This window comes from Bos javanicus, chromosome 3 (genome assembly GCF_032452875.1).
Source record: "Bos javanicus breed banteng chromosome 3, ARS-OSU_banteng_1.0, whole genome shotgun sequence".
Taxonomy (NCBI): Eukaryota; Metazoa; Chordata; class Mammalia; order Artiodactyla; family Bovidae; genus Bos; species Bos javanicus.
In genome coordinates, this window is record NC_083870.1 from 19,933,148 (window position 1) to 19,958,091 (window position 24,944).

Sequence of the window (24,944 nt, forward strand, 5' to 3'; positions counted from 1 at the left end):
GCCAAAAAAAAAAAAAAAAGACTTAAGCAAACAGCAAGGAGAATCTGTGGTATTAAAAGAATCCTACAGAGGTAGAGAAAGATATTGAAATGTTAAAACACAGTCAGTAGCCATGAAATCTCTGTAGGACTTCACCTCTGCACCTATACCAAGATGCCTCCTGACTCTAACCTTTGTGTAGATCCTGGGAATTACTCTTCTTGTTGACAGCATCCATGAACTTCTGGACATCTTGAGCCGATTTTCTTAAGGCAGCCATAGCTTCACGGAGCTGTAAGGAAGGGGATAAGGGAGACAAGTTTTTAAATAGTAGCACCGTTTCTTGAGAATAACAACTTGTCTTTTAAAAAATGAAAAAGACTGAGTTATGTTTAGAAGCTTATAGTTACTCTATCAGGCAAAACTTGACCTTTCTTACAAATCTGGTTCAGAAATCAGCTTAAGGAAGCTTCCCTTGATTAATTAATCTAGCTTATCACTGCCAAATTCTATATTCATACAGCACTCAGTGTATGTATCTATAAGGAGCCTTTGCATTCTTATAACATCTATTAGAGAACTGCAACCCGTGAGGCTGACTTCAGGGTGACTGGTTATATCTTGATGACTGAACTGACTTAACGGTTAGGCCAAAAGTTTCTTCTATCTTCATATTCTTCTCTCTCATCCTTCTCCTACTCATTTCAAGTTACCTTCTGGTCTTTTGGAGTTCTGTTCCCAGCATCACCTAGATAAGAAAAATTGAGTGTAAAAGACTTATACATAAGAATTTCCAAGAAATCAAGAACCAAACTATCATGGGAACACTAATGATAACAACTATGAACCAGATATAGATACACATATCGATGTAAAAGTACAAAAAGCATTCAGAGAGATAAACAGCAAATAGATGACAATTCTTACCTGGGGACAAAGTACTGGTACAGATGACAGTCTATGGGATCTGGGATGTTCAAATACTTGAATTTTTATAACTATAATTTTTTTATGGGTTATCTGAATGATTTGAAAAATGAAATGTGGCCAGTGAATTAAGCTAAAATGTTTCTTCTTGAGTAGTGCTGTCCAGTAGATAATGGTGATGGTTGTACAACCTTGTGAATACACTAAAAACCACTGAGTTATACATTTTAAAGGGGTAAATTTGTTATGTAAATTACATCTGATTTTTAAAATTTTTTAGTCAAATTTAAAGGCTTCCGTGATAGCTCAGTTGATAAAGAATCTGCCTGTAATGCAGGAGACCATGGTTCAATTCCTGCTATGATAGACATATTCTGTTTCTGCACTGTCCAATCTATTAAAATTTGGCTACTAAGCACATGAAATGAGTTTTCAATTTTACTGAAGTGAAGTAAAAGTTGCTCAGTAGTGTCCGACTCTTTGTGACCCCATGGACTATACAATACATGGAATTCTCTAGGCCAGAATACTGAAGGGGTAGCCTTTCCCTTCTCCAGAGGATCTTCCCAACCTAGGGACTGAACCCAGGTCTCCCACATTGCAGGTGGATTCTTTACCAGCTGAGCCACAAGGGAAGTCCAAGAATACTGGAATGGGTAGCCTATCCCTTTTCCAGCGGATTTTCTCGATCTAGGACTCAAACCATGTCTCTTGCATTGCAGGCAGATTCTTTACCAACTGAGTTATCAAGGAAGCCTTTGCTGCTGCTGCTGCTGCTGCTGCTGCTGCTGCTGCTGCTAAGTTGCTGCAGTCGTGTCCGACTCTGTGCGACCCCATAGACAGCAGACCACCAGGCTCCCCCCTCCCTGGGATTCTCCAGGCAAGAACACTGGAGTGGGCTGCCATTTCCTTCTCCAATGCATGAAAGTGAAAAGTGAAAGTTGCTCAGTTGTTTGACTGAGTACTGGAGTGGGGTGCCACTGCCTTCTCCGATGGAAGCCTTTAAATTTGACTAAAAAATTTAAAAAATCAGATGTAACTTACATAACAAATTCATCCCTTTAAAATGTTTAATTCAGTGGTTTTTAGTGTATTCACAAGGTTGTACAACCATCACCATTATCTAATTCTAGAACATTTTCATCACCCTGAAAAGAAATCCCACTAAGTATGGGGTTTCTATTAACAGTCATTCCCCATTCCACCATATTGGCAACCTCCAGCAACTACTAATCTACTATCTGTCTCTACGGTTTTGCCTTTTCTATACTTCACATAAATGGAATCATATGTGGTACATCACATGAGATTTATCTATGTTGCAGCATTATTAGCACTTCATTTTTATGATTAATATTCCATTGTATGACTATATTATATTTTATTTATCCATTCATCAGTTGATGGACATTTGGGTTATTTATACTTTTTGGCTGTTATGAATAATGTTGATAGGCACATTTGTATATGAGTTTTCAAAAAGAATTAAAAAATTATTTCTGGCTGTGCTGGGTCTTAATTGTGATGCACATGCTTTCTCTTTCTCTAGCTGCAGTGGGCGGGCACTACTCTAGTTGTGGTGGTGTATGGGCTTCTCAGAGCGGTGGCTTCTTTTGTTGTGGAACACTGGCTCTAGGGTGCTTAGGCTTCAGTAGCTGTAGGCTCAGCAGGGTGCAGCACACAGGCTTGGTTGCCCTAAGGCATGTGGGATTTTAGTTCCTGGACCAGGGATCAAGCCCATGTACCTTGCATTTGCAGGAGGATTCTTAACTGCTGGACCATCAGGAAGTCCCTATATGAGTTTTTATGTGGGCATATATTGTCATTTTTCTTGGATTATGGCTAGGAGTAGAACTGCCAGGCCATAAAGTAACTCAATGTTTAACCTTTTGGTGAATTCAAAGACTTGTCCAAAGTGGCTGTACCATTTTGCATTCTCACCAGCAATTTTAGAGGGTTCCAATTTCTCCACATCCTTACCAATACTTACATTACTGTCTATCTTTTTTCTTACAGCTATCCTAATAAGTAGTTTTGACTTGCATTTTCTTAATAGCTAATGATGTTAAACATCTTTTCATATACTTATTAGTCATTTACACATCTTTGTTGAAGAAGTATCTATTCAAATATTTTGCCTATTTTTAAATGGGCTATTTGTCTTTTTACTCTTAAGTTTAAGAGTTACTCATATATCCTGGAAAATACTAGACTTCACATTTCATGTAATTTTTTAATTTTTGGCCCTGCCATGTGGTTTGCAGGATCTTAGTTCCCCAACCAGGGACTGAACCCAGGTTTTCCACAATGAAAACTCAGCATCCTAAACACCAGACCACCAGGAATCCTCACATTTCACATAATTTAAATAGCCACATGTGAATGGTGGCTACTGTATTATACAGTGAAGTTTCAGAGATTTATAACATTTAAAAATGGAAGGCAATGGTGATAATCATTTTGCAATAAATATATATATCAAATCATTATGTCTTATACCTTAAATACTATATTATCAACTATATCTCAGTAAAACTTGGAGGGAAAAGTGGCAAAAATAAATAAATGAAAAGCAATGTAAATGACCAAAAATGAAATAAAAATTTAGTGAGATCGTCAGATAAAAAAATCTATATGCAAAAGTCAACTACATGTCTAAATACTAGCAAAACTATTTAGAAATGTAGTTTTTTTAAAAAGTTAGTGCAAGCTTTCTGTGGAGAAAATGAATCAACCTTAATGAAAAATATTAAGGACTAAATACATTATCTTTGTATGGGAGATTTAAATACTATGTAAATTATTAACTCTCTATACCCAGCTGTGGATGTGACTGGTGATAGAAGCAAGGTCCGATGCTATAAAGAGCAATACTGCATAGGAACCTGGAATGTCAGGTCCATGAATCAAGGCAAATTGGAAGTGGTCAAACAAGAGATGGCAAGAGTGAATGTCGACATTCTAGGAATCAGCGAACTGAAATGGACTGGAATGGGTGAATTTAACTCAGATGACCATTGTATCTACTACTGCGGGCAGGAATCTCTCAGAAGAAATGGAGTGGCCATTATGGTCAACAAAAGAATCCAAAATGCAGCACTTGGATGCAATCTCAAAAACGACAGAATGATCTCTGTTCGTTTCCAAGGCAAACCATTCAATATCACAGTAATTCAAGTCTATGCCCCAACCAGTAACACTGAAGAAGCTGAAGTTGAATGGTTCTATGAAGACCTACAAGACCTTTTAGAACTAACACCCAAAAAAGATGTCCTTTTCATTATAGGGGACTGGAATGCAAAAGTAGGAAGTCGAGAAACACCTGGAGTAACAGGCAAATTTGGCCTTGGAATATGGAATGAAGCAGGGCAAAGACTGATGTTTTGCCAAGAAAATGCACTGGTCATAACAAATACCCTCTTCCAACAACACAAGAGAAGACTCTATACAAGGACATCACCAGATGGTCAACACTGAAATCAGATTGATTATATTCTTTGCAGCCAAAGATGGAGAAGCTCTATACAGTCAGCAAAAACAAGACCAGGAGCTGACTGTGGCTCAGATCATGAACACTTTATTGCCAAATTCAGACTTAAATTGAAGAAAGTAGGGAAAACCACTAGACCATTCAGGTATGACCTAAATCAAATCCCTTATGATTATACAGTGGAAGTGAGAAATAGATTTAAGGGCCTAGATCTGATAGATAGAGTGCCTGATGAACTATGGAATGAGGTTCGTGACACTGCACAGGAGACAGGGATCAAGACCAGTCCCATGGAAAAGAAATGCAAAAAAGCAAAATGGCTGTCTGGGGAGGCCTTACAAATAGCTGTGAAAAGAAGAGAAGTGAAAAGCAAAGGAGAAAAAGAAAGATATAAACATCTTAATGCAGAGTTCCAAAGAACAGCAAGAAGAGATAAGAAAGCCTTCTTCAGCGATCAATGCAAAGAAATAGAGGAAAACAACAGAATGGGAAAGACTAGGGATCTCTTCAAGAATATCAGAGATACCAAAGGGAACATTTCATGCAAAGATGAGCTCGATAAGGACAGAAATGGTATGGACCTAACAGAAGCAGAACATATTAAGAAGAGATTGCAAGAATACACAGAAGAACTGTACAAAAAAGATCTTCACGACCCAGATAATCATGATGGTGTGATCACTCACCTAGAGCCAGACATCCTGGAATGTCAAGTCAAGTGCGCCTTAGAAAGCATCACTATGAACAAAGTTAGTGGGAGTGATGGAATTCCAGTTGAGCTATTCCAAATCCTGAAAGAATATGCTGTGAAAGTGCTCCACTCAATATGCCAGCAAATTTGGAAAACTGAGCAGTGGCCACAGGACTGGAAAAGGTCCGTTTTCATTCCAATCCCAAAGAAAGGCAATGCCAAAGAATGCTCAAACTACCGCACAAATGCACTCATCTCACACGCTAGTAAAGTAATGCTCAAAATTCTCCAAGCCAGGCTTCAGCAATATGTGAACCGTGAACTTCCAGATGTTCAAGCTCGTTTTAGAAAAGGCAGAGGAACCAGAGATCAAATTGCCAACATCCGCTGGATCATGGAAAAAGCAAGAGAGTTCCAGAAAAACATCTATTTCTGCTTTATTGACTATGCCAAAGCCTTGACTGTGTGCATCACAATAAACTGTGGAAAATTCTGAAAGAGATGGGAATACCAGACCACCTGATCTGCCTCTTGAGAAATCTGTATGCAGGTCAGGAAGCAACAGTGAGAACTGGACATGGAACAACAGACTGGTTCTAAATAGGAAAAGGAGTTCGTCAAGGCTGTATATTGTCACCCTGTTTATTTAACTTATATGCAGAGTACATCATGAGAAATGCTGGACTGGAAGAAACACAAGCTGGAATTAAGATTGCCGGGAGAAATATCAATAACCTCAGATATGCAGATGACACCACCCTTATGGCAGAAAGTGAAGAGGAACTCAAAAGCCTCTTGATGAAAGTGAAAGTGGAGAGTGAAAAAGTTGGCTTAAAGCTCAACATCCAGAAAACGAAGATCATGGCATCCGGTCCCACCACTTCATGGGAAATAGATGGGGAAACAGTGGGAACAGTGTCAGACTTTATTTTTGTGGGCTCTAAAATCACTGCAGATGGTGACTGCAGCCATGAAATTAAAAGATGCTTACTCCTTGGAAGGAAAGTTATGACCAACCTAGATAGCATATTCAAAAGCAGACACATTACTTTGCCAACAAAGGTCCATCTAGTCAAGGCTATGGTTTTTCCTGTGGTCATGTATGGATGTGAGAGTTGGACTGTGAAGAAGGCTGAGCACCCAAGAATTGATGCTTTTGAATGGTGGTGTTGGAGAAGACTCTTGAGAGTCCCTTGGACTGCAAGGAGATCCAACCAGTCCATTCTGAAGGAGATCAGCCCTGGGATTTCTTTGGAAGGAATGATGCTAAAGCTGAAACTCCAGTACTTTGGCCACCTCATGCGAAGAGTTGACTCATTGGAAAAGATTCTAATGCTGGGAGGGATTGGTGGCAAGAGAAGGGGACGACAGAAGATGAGATGGCTGGATGGCATCACTGACTCAATGGCCGTTGAGTCTGACTGAACTGAACTGAAGGTTGAAAATTCCATATCCAAAGAACCAGCAAATCCACTCTTACAGTATCCTACGATATCCTAAAAAGATTCTTGCATGTGTGCATCAAGGATCAAGTACAAGAATATTTACAGCATTATTTATAATTGCAAAAAAACTAAAAACAAATGAAATGTCAATTGTTAGGAGACAGATAAACTGGCATGTTCACATAATGGAGTGCCACACTGCAGCAGTAACTGTACGAAGCACCGCACATCAGCATGATACCGATGAAGTCATCGAAAAATCCATGCAGTGTCTAAGATTCCATTTACCTAGCTCAAATATAGGCAAAATTATAGCACTTTTGGTGATACTGAAGAGACAAGACTGGACAAGCCCCCCATGCAGAAAACAAATACAAAACTGGACAAAATGGCCAAAAAAATAAAATAAAATAATTTCAGGATGCTGGAAACTGTCCAAAGGCAAACAATAGATTGATAAGTATTTATTTCCGAAAAACTGCTAAACCTTATGGTAACAAAAGCGGGAGTCTACGGATCTCTTTCCTGGGGCAGCTTCCATCCCTGTTCCACTGTCAGCATGGTGGGCAAAAACTGTACCTTTACCATCAAAGGGCTAGCACTAACAAGTAGCTCTGCTAGTCTGAGGCTGTAGCTCTTGCTTAAGAGTGAACAACAAACCAGTTAGGGATTTAAGGAGATTCTGAAAATGAGAGAGCCACACTCAGGCTTTAGGTAAATTCTCTATACATTCTTGGGTGACTATTAAAATACGCACATGCAAAGAGGACACAAGTATGCCTGATTAACCCAAGGTCAAAGAAAAAAAAAAATCAGGAAATTAAAATTTATGAGGTACATGAAAATTAAAACTCAACATAAAAAAACCTATGAGATGCATGCAGCAAAGCAATGCTTAGAGGGAAATTTATAGCTTTAAATGTTTATACCAGGAAGGAAGAAAGGTCGAGTCAATAGTCTCAGCTTCAACTTTAAGGAGGGACTTCCCTCCTAGTCCGGTGGCTAAGACTCTGAACTCACAATGAATGGGCCTGGGTTCACTCCCTGGTGAGGGAACTAGGGATCCTGTGAGGGATCCCACATGCCACAACTAAGACTCCTATGCCACAACAAAGATCAAACATCCTGTGTGCCGCAACTAAACCCTGGTGCAGCCAAAATAAATATTAAAAAAAGGAAAGAAACTAAAAAAAGAAAAGCAAACCAAACCCAAGAAAACTGGAAGGAAGAAAATAATAAAGATCAGAGTAGAAATCGATGAAATGGTTAACAGAAAAAGAGTAGCAAAAATAAATCAATGAACTCCCAATACTTGTTCTTTATAAAAGAACTAAAATTGATTAAACCAGTAGCTAGATTAACCAAGAAACAAGGATGAGATCCAAAAAACCATATCAGGAATGAAAGGGACATCACTATAGAACTACAGAAATTAAAAGGGATCATAAGGGAAAAAAGATCTTCACAACCCAGATAATCACGATGGTGTGATCATTGACCTAGAGCCAGACATCCTGGAAGGTGAAGTCAAGTGGGCCTTAGAAAGCATCACTACGAACAAAGCTAGTGGAGGTGATGGAATTCTGGTTGAGCTATTCCTAATCCTGAAAGATGATGCTGTGAAAGTGCTCCACTCAACATGCCAGCAAATTTGGAAAACTGAGCAGTGGCCACAGGACTGGAAAAGGTCCGTTTTCATTCCAATCCCAAAGAAAGGCAATGCCAAAGAATGCTCAAACTACCACACAAATGCACTCATCTCACACGCTAGTAAAGTAATGCTCAAAATTCTCCAAGCCAGGCTTCAGCAATATGTGAACCATGAACTTCCTGATGTTCAAGCTGGTTTTAGACAAGGCAGAGGAACCAGAGTTCAAATTTCCAACATCCGCTGGATCATGGAAAAAGCAAGAGAGTTCCAGAAAAACATCTATTTCTGCTTTATTGACTATGCCAAAGCCTTGACTGTGTGCATCACAATAAACTGTGGAAAATTCTGAAAGAGATGGGAATACCAGACCACCTGATCTGCCTCTTGAGAAATCTGTATGCAGGTCAGGAAGCAACAGTGAGAACTGGACATGGAACAACAGACTGGTTCCAAATAGGAAAAGGAGTTCGTCAAGGCTGTATATTGTCACCCTGCTTATTTAACTTATATGCAGAGTACATCATGAGAAACGCTGGACTGGAAGAAACACAAGCTGGAATCAAGATTGCCAGGAGAAATATCAATAACCTCAGATATGCAGATGACACCACCCTTATGGCAGAAAGTGAAGAGGAACTCAAAAGCCTCTTGATGAAAGTGAAAGTGGAGAGTGAAAAAGTTGGCTTAAAGCTCAACATTCAGAAAACGAAGACCATGGCATCCAGTCCCATCACTTCATGGGAAATAGATGGGGAAACAGTGGAAACAGTGTCAGACTTTATTTTTGTGGGCTCCAAAATCACTGCAGATGGTGACTGCAGCCATGAAATTAAAAGATGCTTACTCCTTGGAAGGAAAGTTATGACCAACCTAGATAGCATATTCAAAAGCAGTCACATTACTTTGCCAACAAAGGTCCATCTAGTCAAGGCTATGGTTTTTCCTGTGGTCATGTATGGATGTGAGAGTTGGACTGTGAAGAAAGCTGAGCACCGATGAATTGATGCTTTTGAATGGTGGTGTTGGAGAAGACTCTTGAGAGTCCCTTGGACTGCAAGGAGATCCAACCGGTCCATCCTAAAGGAGATCAGTCCTGGGTGTTCATTGGAAGGACTGATGTTGAAGCTGAAACTCCAGTACTTTGGCCACCTCATGTGAAGAGTTGACTCATTGGAAAAGATCCCGATGCTGGGAGAGATTGGTGGCAAGAGGAGAAGGGGACGACAGAGGATGAGATGGCTGGATGGCATCACTGACTCGATGGACGTGAGTCTCGGTGAACTCCGGGAGTTGGTGATGGACAGGGAGGCCTGGTGTGTTGCGATTCATGGGATCGCAAAGAGTCGGACACGACTGAGCGACTGATCTGATCTGATGAATAACATATGACAATCATTTAGACAACTTTGATAAAGTGAACAAATTCCTAGAAAGACACAAATGAACAAAACCAACTTGAGAAGGAATAGAAAACTTAAATAAATATATCAGGTAAAGACAATGGAGGGCTTCCTTGGTGGTCCAGTGGTAAAGACTCTGAGCTCCCAATGTAGGGGGCCCAGGTTTGATCCCTGGTCAGACAACTAGATCCCACATGCAGCAACTAAAAATCCCATGTGCTGCAACTAAGACCTGGAGCAGCCAAATAAATAAATACAAATAAGTATATTAAAAGAAAAAAAATGGATTAGTAATTAAAAGCCTTCCCACAATAAATTACAATGTGATATGCTGAATTGGATCTTGGAACAGAAAAACCAGAAATGGAATAAGGTCTGGAGTTTAGATAAAAAGAAAGTATCAATGTTTGTTTCTCAGTTTTGACCAATATCTAGCATGGCAACATGAGAAGAAACTGGTAAAAGGTATGAAGGAACTGTCTATTACCTCTGCAACTTTTCCACAAATCTAAAGTGATTTCAAATTAAAAAGCTTATTTATAAAAAAGCTTTCCACGAAGAAAAGTCCAAGCCAAGATGGTTTCATTGCTGAATTTATCAAACATTTAAGGAAGAAATAATACCATCCCACACAACTCAGAGGAAGGAACACCTCCCAACTCATCTTGTAAGGCCTGTATTACCTTGATGCTATAGCCAAAGACATCACTACAAAACTACAAACAGCCCTCAAATGTATGTGCAAAAACTGTTAAACATTTGCAAATCCAATACAACAACATATAAAAAGGATTATACACTAAGACAAAGTGGGGAGGGGGGCAAGGATGAGAGATTTATTCCAGGGACAAAAGATTGGTTTAACATCCAAAAAATAATTATTGTAATACATTCTATTAATAGGATAAATGATAAAAGCCATATGATCATCTGAGGACAATACAGAAAAAGGAGCTAACAAAATCTAAAATTGAATCCAGTTATGATAAAAGCTCTCAGGAAACTAGGAACAGAAGCAACTTCCATCAATCTGATAAAGGATACCTACAACTTACACCATATTAATATGTAAATAAAATGTTTTCCTGCCAAAATCAGGAATAAGGAAAGGATGTCTGCTCTCAAACTTCTTTTCAACATCACAATGAAGGTTCTAGCAAGCATAATAAAACAAGGGTGGGGGAAAAAAGGACTTCTAGATTAGAAAGGAAGAAGTAAAATGACTATTTCCACATAGCATGATCTAATATATAGAAAGTTCTAAGGGAGCCATGAAAAACTTCCAGGAAATTGATAAGCTGATGCGAAAATTTATTTGGACTATATATGAAATACAAATGAATTTGGAGGATTTTCACAAAGTGATTTTAATACTTACTGTCAAGCTATAGTAATTAAGACAGTGTGGTGCTGGTAAAAAATAAACATTTAGATCAAGTGAAGTGAAGTCGCTCAGTCATGTCTGACTCTTTGAGACCCCATGGACTGCAGCCTAACAGGCTCCTCCGTCCATGGGATTTTCCAAGCAAGAATACTGGAGTGGGTTGCCATTTTCTTCTCCAGGAGATCTTCCCGACCCAGGGATTGAACCCAGGTCTCCTGCATTGTAGGCAGATGCTTTACCATCGTAGCCACCAGGGAAATGTGACCCTCAAATATATGGCCAGCTGACTTTCGACAAGCATCCTGAAAGGACACTCTTTTCAACAAGTGGTGGTGGAACAACTAGATAGCTGTTAAGTGAAACAAACCAACCAACTACCCTCAATCCTTAAGAATTTTTATTCTTCAAAAGACATCATTAAGAAAATGAAGAGGCCACATCTGAGAGAAAATGTTTATAAAACAGACCTAATAAATGAATAGTACCTAAAGTACAATAAGTCAGGAGACATATATATTGACTTAGAAAAGCCAACAGTAAAAAGACAACCAATTTTTTCAAAAAGGCAAAATGATCTGAACAGATAGTTGCCTAAAATACATACATAAATGGCAAATGTATGTGAAAAGATGCTCAATGTCTTTAGAAACATACAAACTACAATCACAATGTGAAGGAGTCCCCCAGTGGTCTAATGGTTAGGATTCTGGGCTTTCACTGCTGTGGCCCAAGATCCCTCGCAGAATGATACTGTCATGCACCCACTAGAATGGCTAAATGAATGACAATACCAATCACTGACAAGGATGTCTCCCATACTTTGCTAGCAGGAATGTAAAATGATACACTTTGGAAAACACAACAGCAGTTTCTTCAAAACTCATACGTTTACCTTAAGACCTAGCAATTCTACTCTTGGGTGGAATATCCAAGAGACATGAAACAAAACATGGACATTAAAACTTCCACACAAATATTCATAGCAACATTATTCATAATGACCCCAAACTGCAAACAACCCAAATGTTTATCAACTGAGGAATGGATAAAAACATGTGGCTATCCATACAATGGAAAGTTATTCAACAAAAAAGGAACAAACTACTGATAAACGCAACAAGGATGAACCTCAAACACATTATGTTAAATGACAGAAGGCAGACATGATAGATGACATACTGTGACCCTACTTAATAGTAAATTTCTAGAACAGGCAAAAACTTCACAGAGAAAGCAAGCAGATCAGTGGTTGCCAGAGGGTGACAATACAGACTAATGACAAACAAGCATGAAGGCACTTTCTGGGGTGATGCAAGAGTTCTAAAACTGGATTGGGGTGAAGACTGCAGTACTATAAAATTATTCACTAAAACTCAACTTGTACACTTAAAGTAGGTGAATTTTATAGTATGTAAATTATACCTTAAAAATTGTTATAGACAAAACCAAATAATCTGCTTTGAGATATATATATATACACACACACATACATGTTAAATGCCATCTATTAAAAAAGCAAGGAAATTTAGAATACAGATTATACAGAATGGGGAAAGGAGAATAATTCAATCAGGAAGTAGCAGGTAGGGAAGATCCATGACACTAACAATCTTCTATTTTTTTTTTTTTCTGTAACAGACAAGTCCAATAGTTAGGAATATGAAGTTAGTGAGAACGGTTTCTCCTCTCTTATCGTCTATCTGCTCATCTTCCCATGTTTCAGTTTCAATCCAGAGACTTTCCAGTCCATAGCCTCATCTCTTACCTGAATCAATACTGAGGACATCATCGTCTTCATCAGGAATCTCAATTATTTCTGTAGGCCGGGAAGCTTCATCTTCAGAGCTGCTGTCCCGGTACTGTAGTCCCAGTTTGGAATAAAAGTCCTTCACCAAAGACTCACAGTTAGTCACTGCCCTAATATTGGAACACATGTAGAAAAGGTCAAAGCCAGCAGAAGCAGGGGTAAAAGCCATTAGAATTTATTTATATATATTTAACTATATAATGACTTCTATTCAAACAGATCATATTCCAAAGTGTCTCTGTTTTGAATTTAAGAGGCTTATCCCATAGAAAAAAAAAAAAAATTGTGGTTTCTTGAAAAATCCAAAGTAAGTTCAAAGCATGGTCCTTTCAACTTCATTATTTACCTTTTGTTGTTTGAAAATACATTCTAAGTGACAAGTAGGGCAAAAGAAACCACTCTTCTGGGGGTTTAGAGTAGAAATAAGGTTCGAGGAACTTGTTAAAGCTTCACAGTTACATAAAACAGAAAATCTTCACAATATGCACTCCCTAGATGATTCTAGTAAGAAAACAAAACAGCTGTTCTGAAGTAGAGTGTAGGATAAAGAAGCGGAAGGGACTCAAGACTTGGACTCCCCTACTGCTGATCAGTAGCTCAGATGGTAAAGAATCCGCCTGCAATGCAGGAGACCTGGGTTTGACCCCTGGGTCAGGAAGATCTCCTGGAGAAGGAAATGGCAACCCATTCCAGTACTCTTCCCTGGAGAATTATATGGACGGAGGAACCAGGTGGGCCACAGTCCATGGGATCACAAAGAGTCAGACAGGACTGTGTGACTAACTTTCACTGCTGATCATATATTAACTGCTGATAGATGAATATTATATGATGACTGTGCAGACAATTTGGGCCTTAACCTTTGAGGAAGAGCAAGGTTCTCCATGTCTGTACCTTCTAAAGTACAATGTCATAACAATTATACTATTTTAAAAATGTCTGCCAATGGGCAGATTTACTATTTCCTATGTGGTTCTTACCTGGATGCATCATCAAAGAGTTGGTCAACATGGGCCACCTCAGATTCCTTTTGTATTACCCAAGTCTCCAACTCTGCTAGTTGCTTCTTGCGCTGCTGTACACAGTCCATCTTTTCCAGTTCTTCATCAATGAACTGTCGAAGCTCCTCCATTGAGATGCCCAGCTCCTCAACCACGGACTGTTGCAGCTCTGCAATTTCTTCAGACTCCACTGCTGCTGTTGCAGCTGCCAAACCAAGGCACCCAGGGAGGGAGGACATATTGCTGTCCTCTACATGGAGCAGGAAACTAAAATTACTTTTGGAGTGATCATAACCACAATAGAGAATTTCAGTCCCCTAATAAAACTCATTCCTACTCAGCTACTTGTTACTCAGATATACGTAGTTAGGTTTGAGTCCATGTCCACCCCCCACCCCCAACCCCCCAGTTCTCCAGTGTCTGAAGCTGAGATTTTGTAGAGTTCTCATCTCCTATAGGCTGTAGACTATAGGCCTGAGTAAAATGAAAAAGTTTGACAGGGCACGGAGGACATATATCACACAAGGAGCTACCAAAAATAATGTTTTAGGAAACTGAAAAGAAGCAATTTATTGAGGTAGATATTTCTGTGACCTGTGTTCCTTGACTAATGAGATAAATCTTTACACGCTATGCTAATTTGAGCAAATACCCCCACCTGGAGGGGAAGGTTTGGTTTACAACTCCCTAATTCGTTGTTTTCTCTTTAATTACTTTTCTCCTTACATCACTTTGTTTTCACGTTGAAAGACACTTAAGTACACAAAAGCTTGCAGCACAAAAGGTTTTCCCAAAGTAAAATGAAATAAAATAATATGGGAATAAAAGGTGGCTACCTAAATCGACACTTCAAATACTCGCACATACAAACACACACTGGTGTTAACTGCTTTTTCGATCAAACGGTTAAAGCAAAACTGAAGCCAGAACGCCATGCGACCCCAGTGCCAGTTCTCACTGTCTCCATTTCTCTTTTGACCACACGCCGCCCCACCCCCGCGCTACCCATTTTAGGGGTGCGTCCCACCTACCCGCAAATCCAGTTCAACACCGTCCCCGCTTGTCTCCGGGAAAGACCTCCTTCCCACCCTCGCCCGACCTCTTACAACAAACAAAACATTCCATACAAGCCCTTGGTCTCCGAATACCTCAATTAACAGTATTTCCCACACCTCCCTGCTTCCAGCTAAAGATGGCTCTTTCTCACCAGCCAGACCCCAGACTCACGACGCAGGGGTCGGCCTCGGTAGGAAAGAACGAAACCAAACAGAAAAGGGAGCAGGGGGAGGGGAAGAAGCATGAGGGAGGGAAGGGGAAGGCGGGGGGGGGGGGGGGGGAGCCGGAAAAAAAAAAAAAAAAAGACGCCGGAAGCAAGCCTGAGGTGCCGTTCCGGTTGCTGCGACGGTAGCCTGATGGGGTCAAACCCAAAGCCGCAGGGCTCCCCTCGAAGGCTGGGAAACTCAGGGGCGTACGCATGCGTCAAGGAAAATCCTTCCAGGGCACACGTGAGAAACGATTGGCGGGTAAAGTGGGCGTGGTTTAGATATATTACAGAAAGGCTCCGCCTCTTCTACCACCCCTCAACTGGTGGTAGTAGTACTAAGTTTGTTGTGCAGAGGCTCAGTCGGCGAACACTAAGGTTTAGAATTCTCCCTTGTACTTGAGTTTGTTGTGTTACATAAACCGTACAAATTGTAATAAGTCGAGTTCCGTTCAGTTGCTCAGTCGTGTCCTACTTTGCGACCCTATGGACTGCAGCACGACAGGCTTCCCTGTCCATCACCAACTCCCGGAGCGTGCTCAAACTCATGTTTATCGAGTAGGTGATGCCACGTCTCAGCCTCTGTCGTACCCTTCTCCTCCTGCCTTCAATCTTTCCCAGTATCAGGGTCTTTTCCAATGTCAGTTCTTCGCATCAGGTGGAAGGTGTAATATGAAAAACACGAAAATAGCTTTTCCACCCCCATCACTTAACCACCTCTGCTCCTTTGAGGTAAATCAACTTAGTTTTCTAGGCTTGTGTGTACAAGATCAAACATGAATTTTTTTGTTTCTGTTTTCACTTAACATGTGGACGTTCCATGAAGTCAATTAAAAGTTTTCTTTTTGATAGTTGTGTAATACTTTGTAATATGGTTAAATCATACTTAGAAATTTGGATTGTGCTCAGTTTTTAGCCACAACAAAAATTCAACAATAAATATTAAACATCCTTTTGCAGTAGTACATTTATTTCTGTGAAAGAGATCCCCCAAAATGGAATCTGAGTTGAAAAAATATGTATTTTCCCCTATTTTTATCAGAATCCACTGTCAAATTACTTTTCAAAAAGGTTGAAACAATTTTTACTTTCACTAGCAAATCTGTGAAAGTGTCTCTTTCCCCACATTCTCATTTAGGACTGTTTGTTAACTTTAATTTTTAAGAATTTGATATGTATTTAAATGATACCTGTGTCAGGATAGACTAGGCTATGTTGCGGAAACACCACCAAAAGTTTAAAACAAGAAGCATGTGTTATTCGTTCACACCGCATAATCATCTCTAAAAGGGTGACAATGGAGTTCTGCTCACCACAGCTACTCAGAAACCCAGGCTGATGTGCCACCCTGCCGTAAGGAGATATCACTAGAGAGTTTCACACTGGTAACTAGAATGACTCAACCTACTGGCTTGAATGAGGCCCTACCCAAACAGGAGAGGGCCAGGAAGAACAGTCATGTCTCATCTCCAGAAGGATGGAGCTGCTGCTGCTGCTGCTAAGTCGCTTCAGTCGTGTCCGACTCTGTGCAACCCCATAGACAGCACCCACCAGGCTCCCCCGTGCCTGGGATTCTCCAGGCAAGAACACTGGAGTGGGTTGCCATTTCCTTCTCCAATGCATGAAAGTGAAAAGTGAACGTGAAGTTGCTCAGTTGTGTCTGACTCTTAGCGACCCCATGGACTGCAGCCCACCAGGCTCCTCCGTCCATGGGATTTTCCAGGCAAGAGTACTGGAGTAATGTATTTGATGAATCAGCACTGTTGACTACCACGTAATCTCATTACTACTTTAATTTAATGAGTTCATTAAATAATTTAATTTGCTCAGCCATCTTTACACCAAGTGCTCCTAAATTCATTTAAAAAGTATAAGCCAACATTCTCTTTCTCTTTTTTTTTTTTTGGCCATACTGCACCCATGTGGGATCTTAGTTCCCCAACCAAGGATCAAACCCATGCCCCCTGCATCGGAAACACACTTAAAAAAATTATTTATTTTAATTGGAAGCTGATTACTTTATTGTAGTGGTTTCTGGCATACATTGACATGAATCAGCCATGGGTGTACATGTGTCCCCCATCCGGAAACCCCCCCACCTCCCTCCCCATCCCATCCCTCAGGGTTGTCCCAGTGCACTGGCTTTGAGTGCCCTATTTCATGCATTGAACTTAACTTGAACTGGTCATCTATTTCACATATGGTAATATACGTGTTTCAATGCTATTCTCTCAAATCATCCCACCCTTGCCTCCTACAGAGTACAGAAGTCTGATCTTTATATCTGTGTCTCTTTTGCTATCTCGAATATAGGTTCATCGTTACCATCTTTCTAAATTCCATATATATGCGTTAATATACTGTATTGGTGTTTTTCTTTCTGACTTACTTCACTCTGTATAATAGGCTCCAGTTTCATCCACCTCATTAGAAATGTTTCAAATGCATTCTTTTTAATTGCCGAGTAATATTCCATTGTGTATATGTAGCACAACTTTCTTATCCATTCATCTGCTTCTGGACATCTAGGTTGCTTCCATGTCCTAGCTATTGTAAATCAATGCTGCGATGAACATTGGGGTACACATGTCTCTTTCAGTTCTGGTTTCCTCAGTGTGTATGCCCAGCAGTGGGATCGCTGAGTTGTATGGCAGTTCTATTTCCAGTTTTTTAAGGAATCTCCACACTGTTCTCCATGGTGTCTGTATCGGTTGCATTCCCACCAACAGTGTAAAAGGGTTCCGTTTTCTCCACACCGTCTCCAGCATTTATTGTTTGTAGACTTTTTGATAGCAGCCAGACCAGAGTGAGATGGTACCTACCTCATTGTGATTTTGATTTGCATTTCTCTGATAATGAGTGATGTTGATCATCTATTCATGTGTTTGTTAGCCATGTGTATGTCTTCTTTGGAGAAATGTCTGTTCAGTTCTTCAGGCCCATTTTTTGATTGGGTCATTTATTTTTTCTGGTATTGAGCTGCATGAGCTGCTTGGATATTTTTGAGATTAATTCTTTGTCAGTTGCTTCGTTTGCTATTATTTTCTCCCATTCTGAAGGCTGTCTTTTCACCTTGCTTATAGTTTCCTTCGTTGTGCGAAAGCTTTTAAGTTTAATTAGGTCCAATTTGTTTATTTTTGCTTTTATTTCCATTACTCTGGGAAGTGGATCATAGAGGATCCTGCTGTGATTTATGTTGGAGGGAGTGGAAACACTTTTAACCACTGGACTGCCAGGGAAGTTCATGGAACCTTCTATGTAAGACTGAAAGTAGGGTCCAAGCAGGATCATCAAAGTTTTTGAATTCCTCCCCTGGTGACCGCCCTTTCACCTATGCTCATTTCACCTGTCCACCAGTTTCCTGGGACCATGCTAAGTACCTATTTCTTATTGTTACGACACCAGGAATTGAGGTACAGAGAAGTAAAAGTCTTCTCAAAATATTTGAAATTCAGAATGTTCCAAACTCACCTCATGATTGTATTTTCTTACCTGAGCTAGAAATTTTATTTTAATTCATTAATTATTTTGGATGCACCACGAAGCCTGTGGGATCTTAGTTTCCTGACCAAGAATCAAACACAGGCCCCTTGCATCCCTGCATTGGAAGTGTGAAGTCTTAACCACTGGACTGCCAGGGAAGTCCCTGAGGTAGAAATTTTAGATGTATTGTTGCTGTTGTTCAGTCATGTCCAACTCTTTGAGATCCTATGAACTGCAACAGGGTTCCCTGTCCTTTACTATCTCCTGAAGTTTGCTGAAACTCGTGTGCATTGAGTCAGTGATGCCATCCAAACATCTCATCCTCTGTCATTTCCCTTCTACTCTTGCCCTTAGGCTTTCCCAGCATCAGGGTCTTTTCCAATGAATTTGTTTTTTGCATCAGGGGGCCAAAGTATTGGAGCTTCAGCTTCAGCATCAGTCCTTCCAATGAATATTCAGGGTTGATATCCTTTAGTATTGACTAGTTTGATCTCCTTGCTGTCCAAAGGACTCTCAAGAATCTTCTCCAATGCCACAGTTCGAAAGCATCAGTCTTCGGTGCTCAGCCTTCTTTATGGTCCAACTCTCACATCCACACATGACTACTGGAAAAATCATAGCTTGACCATACAGACCTTTGTTAGCAAAATGATATCTCTGCTTTTTAGTATGCCGTTTAGGTTTGTCATAACTTTTTTTCCGAGGAGCGAGCATCTTTTAATTTCATGGCCGCGGTTACCATACAGCCTGTAGATTCTAGGAATCTTTTAGACATATTACTCCTTATAAAACACACACATGGTATTTATTGGTTACTTCATAACAGGAAGTGTTTTAAGCACTTTACAGTTGTTAATTTAATTCTCACAACAATCTGATGAGGTAGGAACAATAATAATATTGTCTCCTTTTTTTAAAGTAAAATTTTAAAATTGAGATATAATTGACTCACAACATCATATACAAAATAATGATTTGATATTTGTGTATATTGCAAAATGATTACCACAATAAGTCTAGTTAACATGCTACCATACATAATTTTTTTCTTGGTGATGAGAAACTTTAAGATTTTCTATGTTAACAACTTTCAAATATGCAATACAATATTATTAATTATAGCTACCATGGTGTTTATTACATCCCCCTGACTTCTTTATTTTATAACTAGAAGTTTGTACCTTTCAACTCCCTTCACTCATTTTACCTACCCACCTCTTCCCACATCTCTGGAAACCACCACTTTGTTGTCAGTATGAATTGGATTTTGGTGGTCTTTTTGTTTGTTTGCTTTTAAGATTCCACATATAAATGAGATTATACAGTATTTATCTTTCTCTGTCTGAATTGTTTCACTTAGCATTATTCCCTCAGGTCCATTCATATTGCCACAAATGGTAAGATTTCATCCTTTTTATGAGTGAATAATATTCCATTGCATATATATATTTTTTTAATGGATAGAAAACTGAGGCACAGAATTAAATAAATCTCCCAAGACCACAAAGTTAAAAAATGTTAGAACATGGCAGTTTGGTCCTACATCTTGTTGTCTTAAACCATTATACAACACATCTTGTTTATCCTAGCTTGTAAATGCTTTTTATATCTTTTCCCCACTTTCATTTCCTATTCTGCTGTCTTTGTTTAGTCCTTCCTTCCTTCATTTCTCTCTCTCCCTCTCTCTTGCTTCCTTCTTTTCACTCCCTCTCTCTCACTCTTTCTTTTTTTTTCTACTACACCGTGTAGCATGTAGAACCTTAGTTCCCTGACCAGGGATCGAACCTGCCACCTCTGCTTTGGAATCCTGTAGTCTTAACCAGTGAGGCTTCCTAGGTGGCTCAATGTAAAGAATCTGCTTGCCAATGTAGGAGACTTCAGGAGATGCAAGTTCGATACTGGGTTGGGAAGATCCCCTGAAGGAGGAAATGGCAACCGAGTCCAATATTCTTGCTGGGAAATCCCATGGATGGAGAAGCCTTGTGGGCTACAGTCCATGGGGTTGCAAAGTGTTGGACATGACTGAGTGAGCACGCATGCAGTCTTAACCACTGGACCAACACGGAAGTCCCCTAATTCTTATTTCTTGCCAGGACAAAGTAGCCTCCTGGTTGGTAGCCCTTACTGTAGATCGGTTCTATTAGTGGCTTTGATCATGTCACTCCCCTGCTTTAAAACTGTTTTCTTTATGTTCAAACTTCAATTATAAAATTTAAAGCTCTTCATAATTTGTCCCCCATTTCCCTCTCTGGCGTATTTCCCATTTCTCCATTTGCATTCCTGATTATTTGCTTTCCCCTCAATATGTTTATGTGTTTCACTTTTATATCTTAATTCCTTTGCTGACTGTGATCTATCTCCTGGAACAACCCTTGCCTTTCTGTTGTGTGCTAATGGCAACCCAATGCACTGTCGACCACCAGGCTCCTCTGTCCGTGGGACTCTCCATGCAAGAATACCGGAGTGGGTTGCCATTTTCTGCTCCAGGGGAATCTTCCTAATTCAGGGACCAAGCCTGTGTCTCTTATGTCTCCTATATTGGCAGGCGGGTTCCTTACTACTAGTGCCACCTGGGAAGCCCACCCTTCTGTTGGTGAAATACTAGTTCTCTAGGGTCAAACTATGGAGAAGGCGATGGCATCCCACTCCAGTGTTCTTGCCTGGAAAATCCCATGAACGGAGGAGCCTGGTGGGCTGCAGTCCATGGGGTCGCTGGGAGTTGGACACGACTGAGTGACTTCACTTTCACTTACTTTCATGCATTGGAGAAGGAAATGCCAACCTACTCCAGTGTTCTTGCCTGGAGAATCCCAGGGACAGGGGAGCCTGGTGGGCTGCTGTCTATGGGGTCGCACAGAGTCGGACACGACTGAAGCGACTTAGCAGCAGCCGCAGCAGGGTCAAACTAAATGTCTTCTATGTGAAGTTTTCGTAGTCAAACTTTAATATGTATCAGAATCACCTGGAGAGCTTGTAAACCACAGGCTGCTATCCCCACACCATGCCTGGAGTAGGTCTGGGTGGAGTTTGAGAATTTGCATGTCTAAGATTTTCCCAGGTGATACCCATGCTGTTGGAACAGGGACCAGAGTTTAGGAATCTCTTTTCTAGGGACTTCCTTGGTTAAAAATCTGCCTTCCAGTGCAGGGGATTTGGGTTTGATCCCTGGTCAAGGAACTAAGATCCCACATACCTCGGAGCAACTGTTAAGCCTATGTGCTTAACAACTAGAGAGCCACAACTAGAGAGCCCAAATGCCACAGAGAGACTGTGCCCTGCAAGAAAAGATCCTAAACGACATAACTTGGACCCAAACCCAACCCAATGCAATGTACCTGGGACCATCACTTAGCCCCTGTGGAATCAACTCTTGCCCCTGTGCTTCCATTACCTTAATTCTTTTCCTGTCATGAGTTATCTGGGCCTTTCCTCTGCTGGTTTGTGATCAACTCAAGGCTGAGTTCCTATCTTAATTATCTTTGTTTCCTCTAGCAACTGACCTATTGCCCCATACATGCAATACTCTGGAGTTTGTGATGATTAAAGGGAAATCTTTGCTCTGCCCTGATTACGTTACTGTTAAGATTCGTTCAGTTTTCTGATATGTGTGTGGGTGGGCTGAGGGTGGAAGTAAGGAATGGGGATGTTGAAGAGAAACAGAAGCAATTTGGAGCATCATATTCCAATCTGATTTCTTCATTGCCCTGAGAAACTGAAGCAATTAGTCCAATAGATCAGCGATGGGACACAGGGAAGTGTCTTATGAGGACTTGCTGCTAAACATGCAGTCAGGGAACCTGCTAGAGACCCTAAATCTCTGGTCCCAACTCAGGGAGTACTGAATCAGAATCTGAATTTTAGTAAGACCGCCAGGTAATTTGTTCACTAAATTTTTTCTTATAAAGCTTTTTCCAAAAAATTATTTATTTTATTTTTGGCCACACTGAGTCTTTGTTGCTGTGCTCAGGCTTTCTCAAGTTGCAGCGAGCAAGGGGCTATTCTTCATTGTGATACTCAGGCTTCTCATTGCAGTGGCTTCTCTTGCTAGAGCACAGGCTCTAGGTGAGGCCTCGGCAATTGTGGTACTGGGGCTTAGCTGCTCTGCAGCATGTGGACTTTTCCCGGACCAGGGATTGAACCAGTATCCCCTGCGTTGCAAGGTGAATTCCTATCCACTGTACCACCAGGGAAGTCCCTGCTCACTAAAATTTTAGAAATACTGTAGGAAAGGCAGGTTTGAGCTGTGTAATCCTTTCCAGGACAATAGTTAGGGAGCCAAACTCTGGCTTTTTTTGTTTGTTTGTTTGTTAAGAATTGAAGAGTAACTCCTGTCAGAGACAATCAGGCCCTGATATAAATTACATTATTTTTAATATTCTTTATTGTTTTAAATGTAATCCAATGGAATGACCTATTGGTATAAATCAGTTTTTTTTTTTTGGCCTTACCACATGGAATGTGAAATCAGTTCCCTGATCAGAGGTTGAACTTGTGTCTCCTGCAATGGAAATGTGGAGACTTAACCACTGGACCACCAAGTAAGTCCAACCTTATTAAAATTTACAAAATATTGAAAATAATAATAATAAGACAGCTTATTGAAGCTGAAACTCCAATACTTTGGCCAGCTGATGCGAAGAACTGACTCATTTGAAAAGACCCTGTTGCTGGGAAAGATTGAAGGTGGGAGGAAAAGGGGATGACAGAGGATGAGATGCTTGGATGGCATCACTGACTCAATGGACGTGAGTTTGAGTAAACTCTGGGAGTTGGTGATGGACAGGGAGGCCTGGTGTGCTGCAGTCCATGGGGTCGCAAAGAGTGGGACATGACTGAGCGACTGAACTGAATTGAATTGCCAGCTTAATAATGTGAAATAAATAACTGATACACCTGTACTCATGTCAGTGTTCATATTGGTGTGCTCAACACATTCACACCTATAATCTATTATTATACGTTGAAAAATCACAAACATATGCTACTTATTACTTGATCATGAGATATCATAGTGTGGGGGCTGAAACCTTGGAATGCCAAATGATCCTTTCCTTGCAGACAGACTTAGGGGAAATAGAATCATAATCTGAAAGTTACTGCATAATTTCAGAATCAAAACAAAGGAACATAAGGATTAACAACTCAGAGGGTTTCAGACATCAAGAAAGTAATGTAATGGAGCAAAACTGGGTGAGACAGAACTGTGGTCACTCGGGAAATACATATCTCACCTACAAGGAGCAGTTGACATTTAGCTCTAGCTAATTTTTCTCCTGTGTGGCACATATGATGCTGCCAGATCTCCAATTTTTCAAGGGAACTTAAAAACCGATTTTTTTGGTATGAAAGCTTCTGAGTTTTGATTATTCACAAGTAGTTTAAAAAACTTTGTAAATTCTGACTTCCCTGGTGGCTCAGTGGTAAAGAATCAGCCTGCCAATGCAAAGGAGGTGGGTTTGATCCCTGATCCGGGAAGAGTCCACATCCCATGGAGCAACTAAGCCTGTGTGCCACAACTGTTAAGACAGTGCTCTAGAGCCTGGGAGCCACAACTACTGAACCTATGTGCCAGAACTACTGAAGCCTGTACACCCTAGACTACACTCTCAGCAACAAGAGAAGCCACTGCAATAAGAAGTCTGCACACCGCAACTAGAGAGTATCACCCACTTGTCACAGCTAGAGAAAAGCCCAGGCAGCGACAAAGACTCAGCTTGCCAAAAAAATAAAAAATAAAAAACTTGTTTTGTAAATTCTGCAATACTCTGTGAGCAATTCAACTTCTAGGAATTAAACTACATACCTCTGAAATGACATAAAGTGCTAAATTATCTTCTGCAACATTATCTGAAATAAAATGTTTAGAAACAAAATAAATTGTCATCAGCAAGTGTTGGTTAAACAAACTATAGCACACCCAAACAGGAGCATACTCTTCAGTAGTGTTATAAAAAAAAAGGCTAAGGAAGCTCTTTGTGCATTAATATGAAGTGATCTTCAAGATACATGATTAAATGAGAAAAACAAGTGCAGAACATGGTATATACCATGCTTTGCTGTGCTGTGCTGTGGTCTACTTAGTCCCTGAGTCTTGTCTGAATCTTTGGAACCCAATGGACTGTAGCCCACCAGGCTCCTCTGTGCATGAGGATTCTCCAGGTGAGAATACTAGAATGGGTTGCTGTGCTCTCCTTCAGGGCATCTTCCCTACCCAGGGATAAAACCCAGGTCTCCCTCATTGCAGACAGATTCTTTACCAGTTGAGCTACCAGGGAAGACCCATATACCATGCTGCCGCTGCTGCTGCTGCTAAGTCACATCAGTCGTGTCCAACTCTATGTGACCCCATAGACGGCAGCCCACCAGGCTCCCCTGTCCCTGGGATTCTCCAGGCAAGAACACTGGAGTGGGTTGCCATTTCCTTC

General features: G+C 40.5%; 1 protein-coding gene across 4 annotated transcripts in view; it reads right to left on the minus strand.

Annotated features, from left to right (window-relative positions):
- Positions 1-15,182, minus strand: part of SETDB1 (SET domain bifurcated histone lysine methyltransferase 1) — a 32,640-nt gene extending 17,458 nt beyond the window's left edge. Inside the window, exons 1-5 of one of the 4 annotated variants that reach the window (XM_061407595.1) lie at positions 14,924-15,182; positions 13,755-14,025; positions 12,733-12,884; positions 693-727; positions 172-271 (exon numbers count right to left, since the gene is read on the minus strand). In XM_061407595.1, the coding sequence (XP_061263579.1) occupies positions 172-271; positions 693-727; positions 12,733-12,884; positions 13,755-14,014 (547 nt within the window). In that variant the 5' untranslated portion in view covers positions 14,015-14,025; positions 14,924-15,182. Of the gene's footprint in view, positions 1-171; positions 272-692; positions 728-906; positions 1,668-12,732; positions 12,885-13,754; positions 14,026-14,923 lie in introns of those variants that run through there. The other 3 variants (XM_061407605.1, XM_061407612.1, XM_061407619.1) reach the window with 3 other exon arrangements.
- Between the last annotated feature and the right edge of the window lie 9,762 nt (positions 15,183-24,944).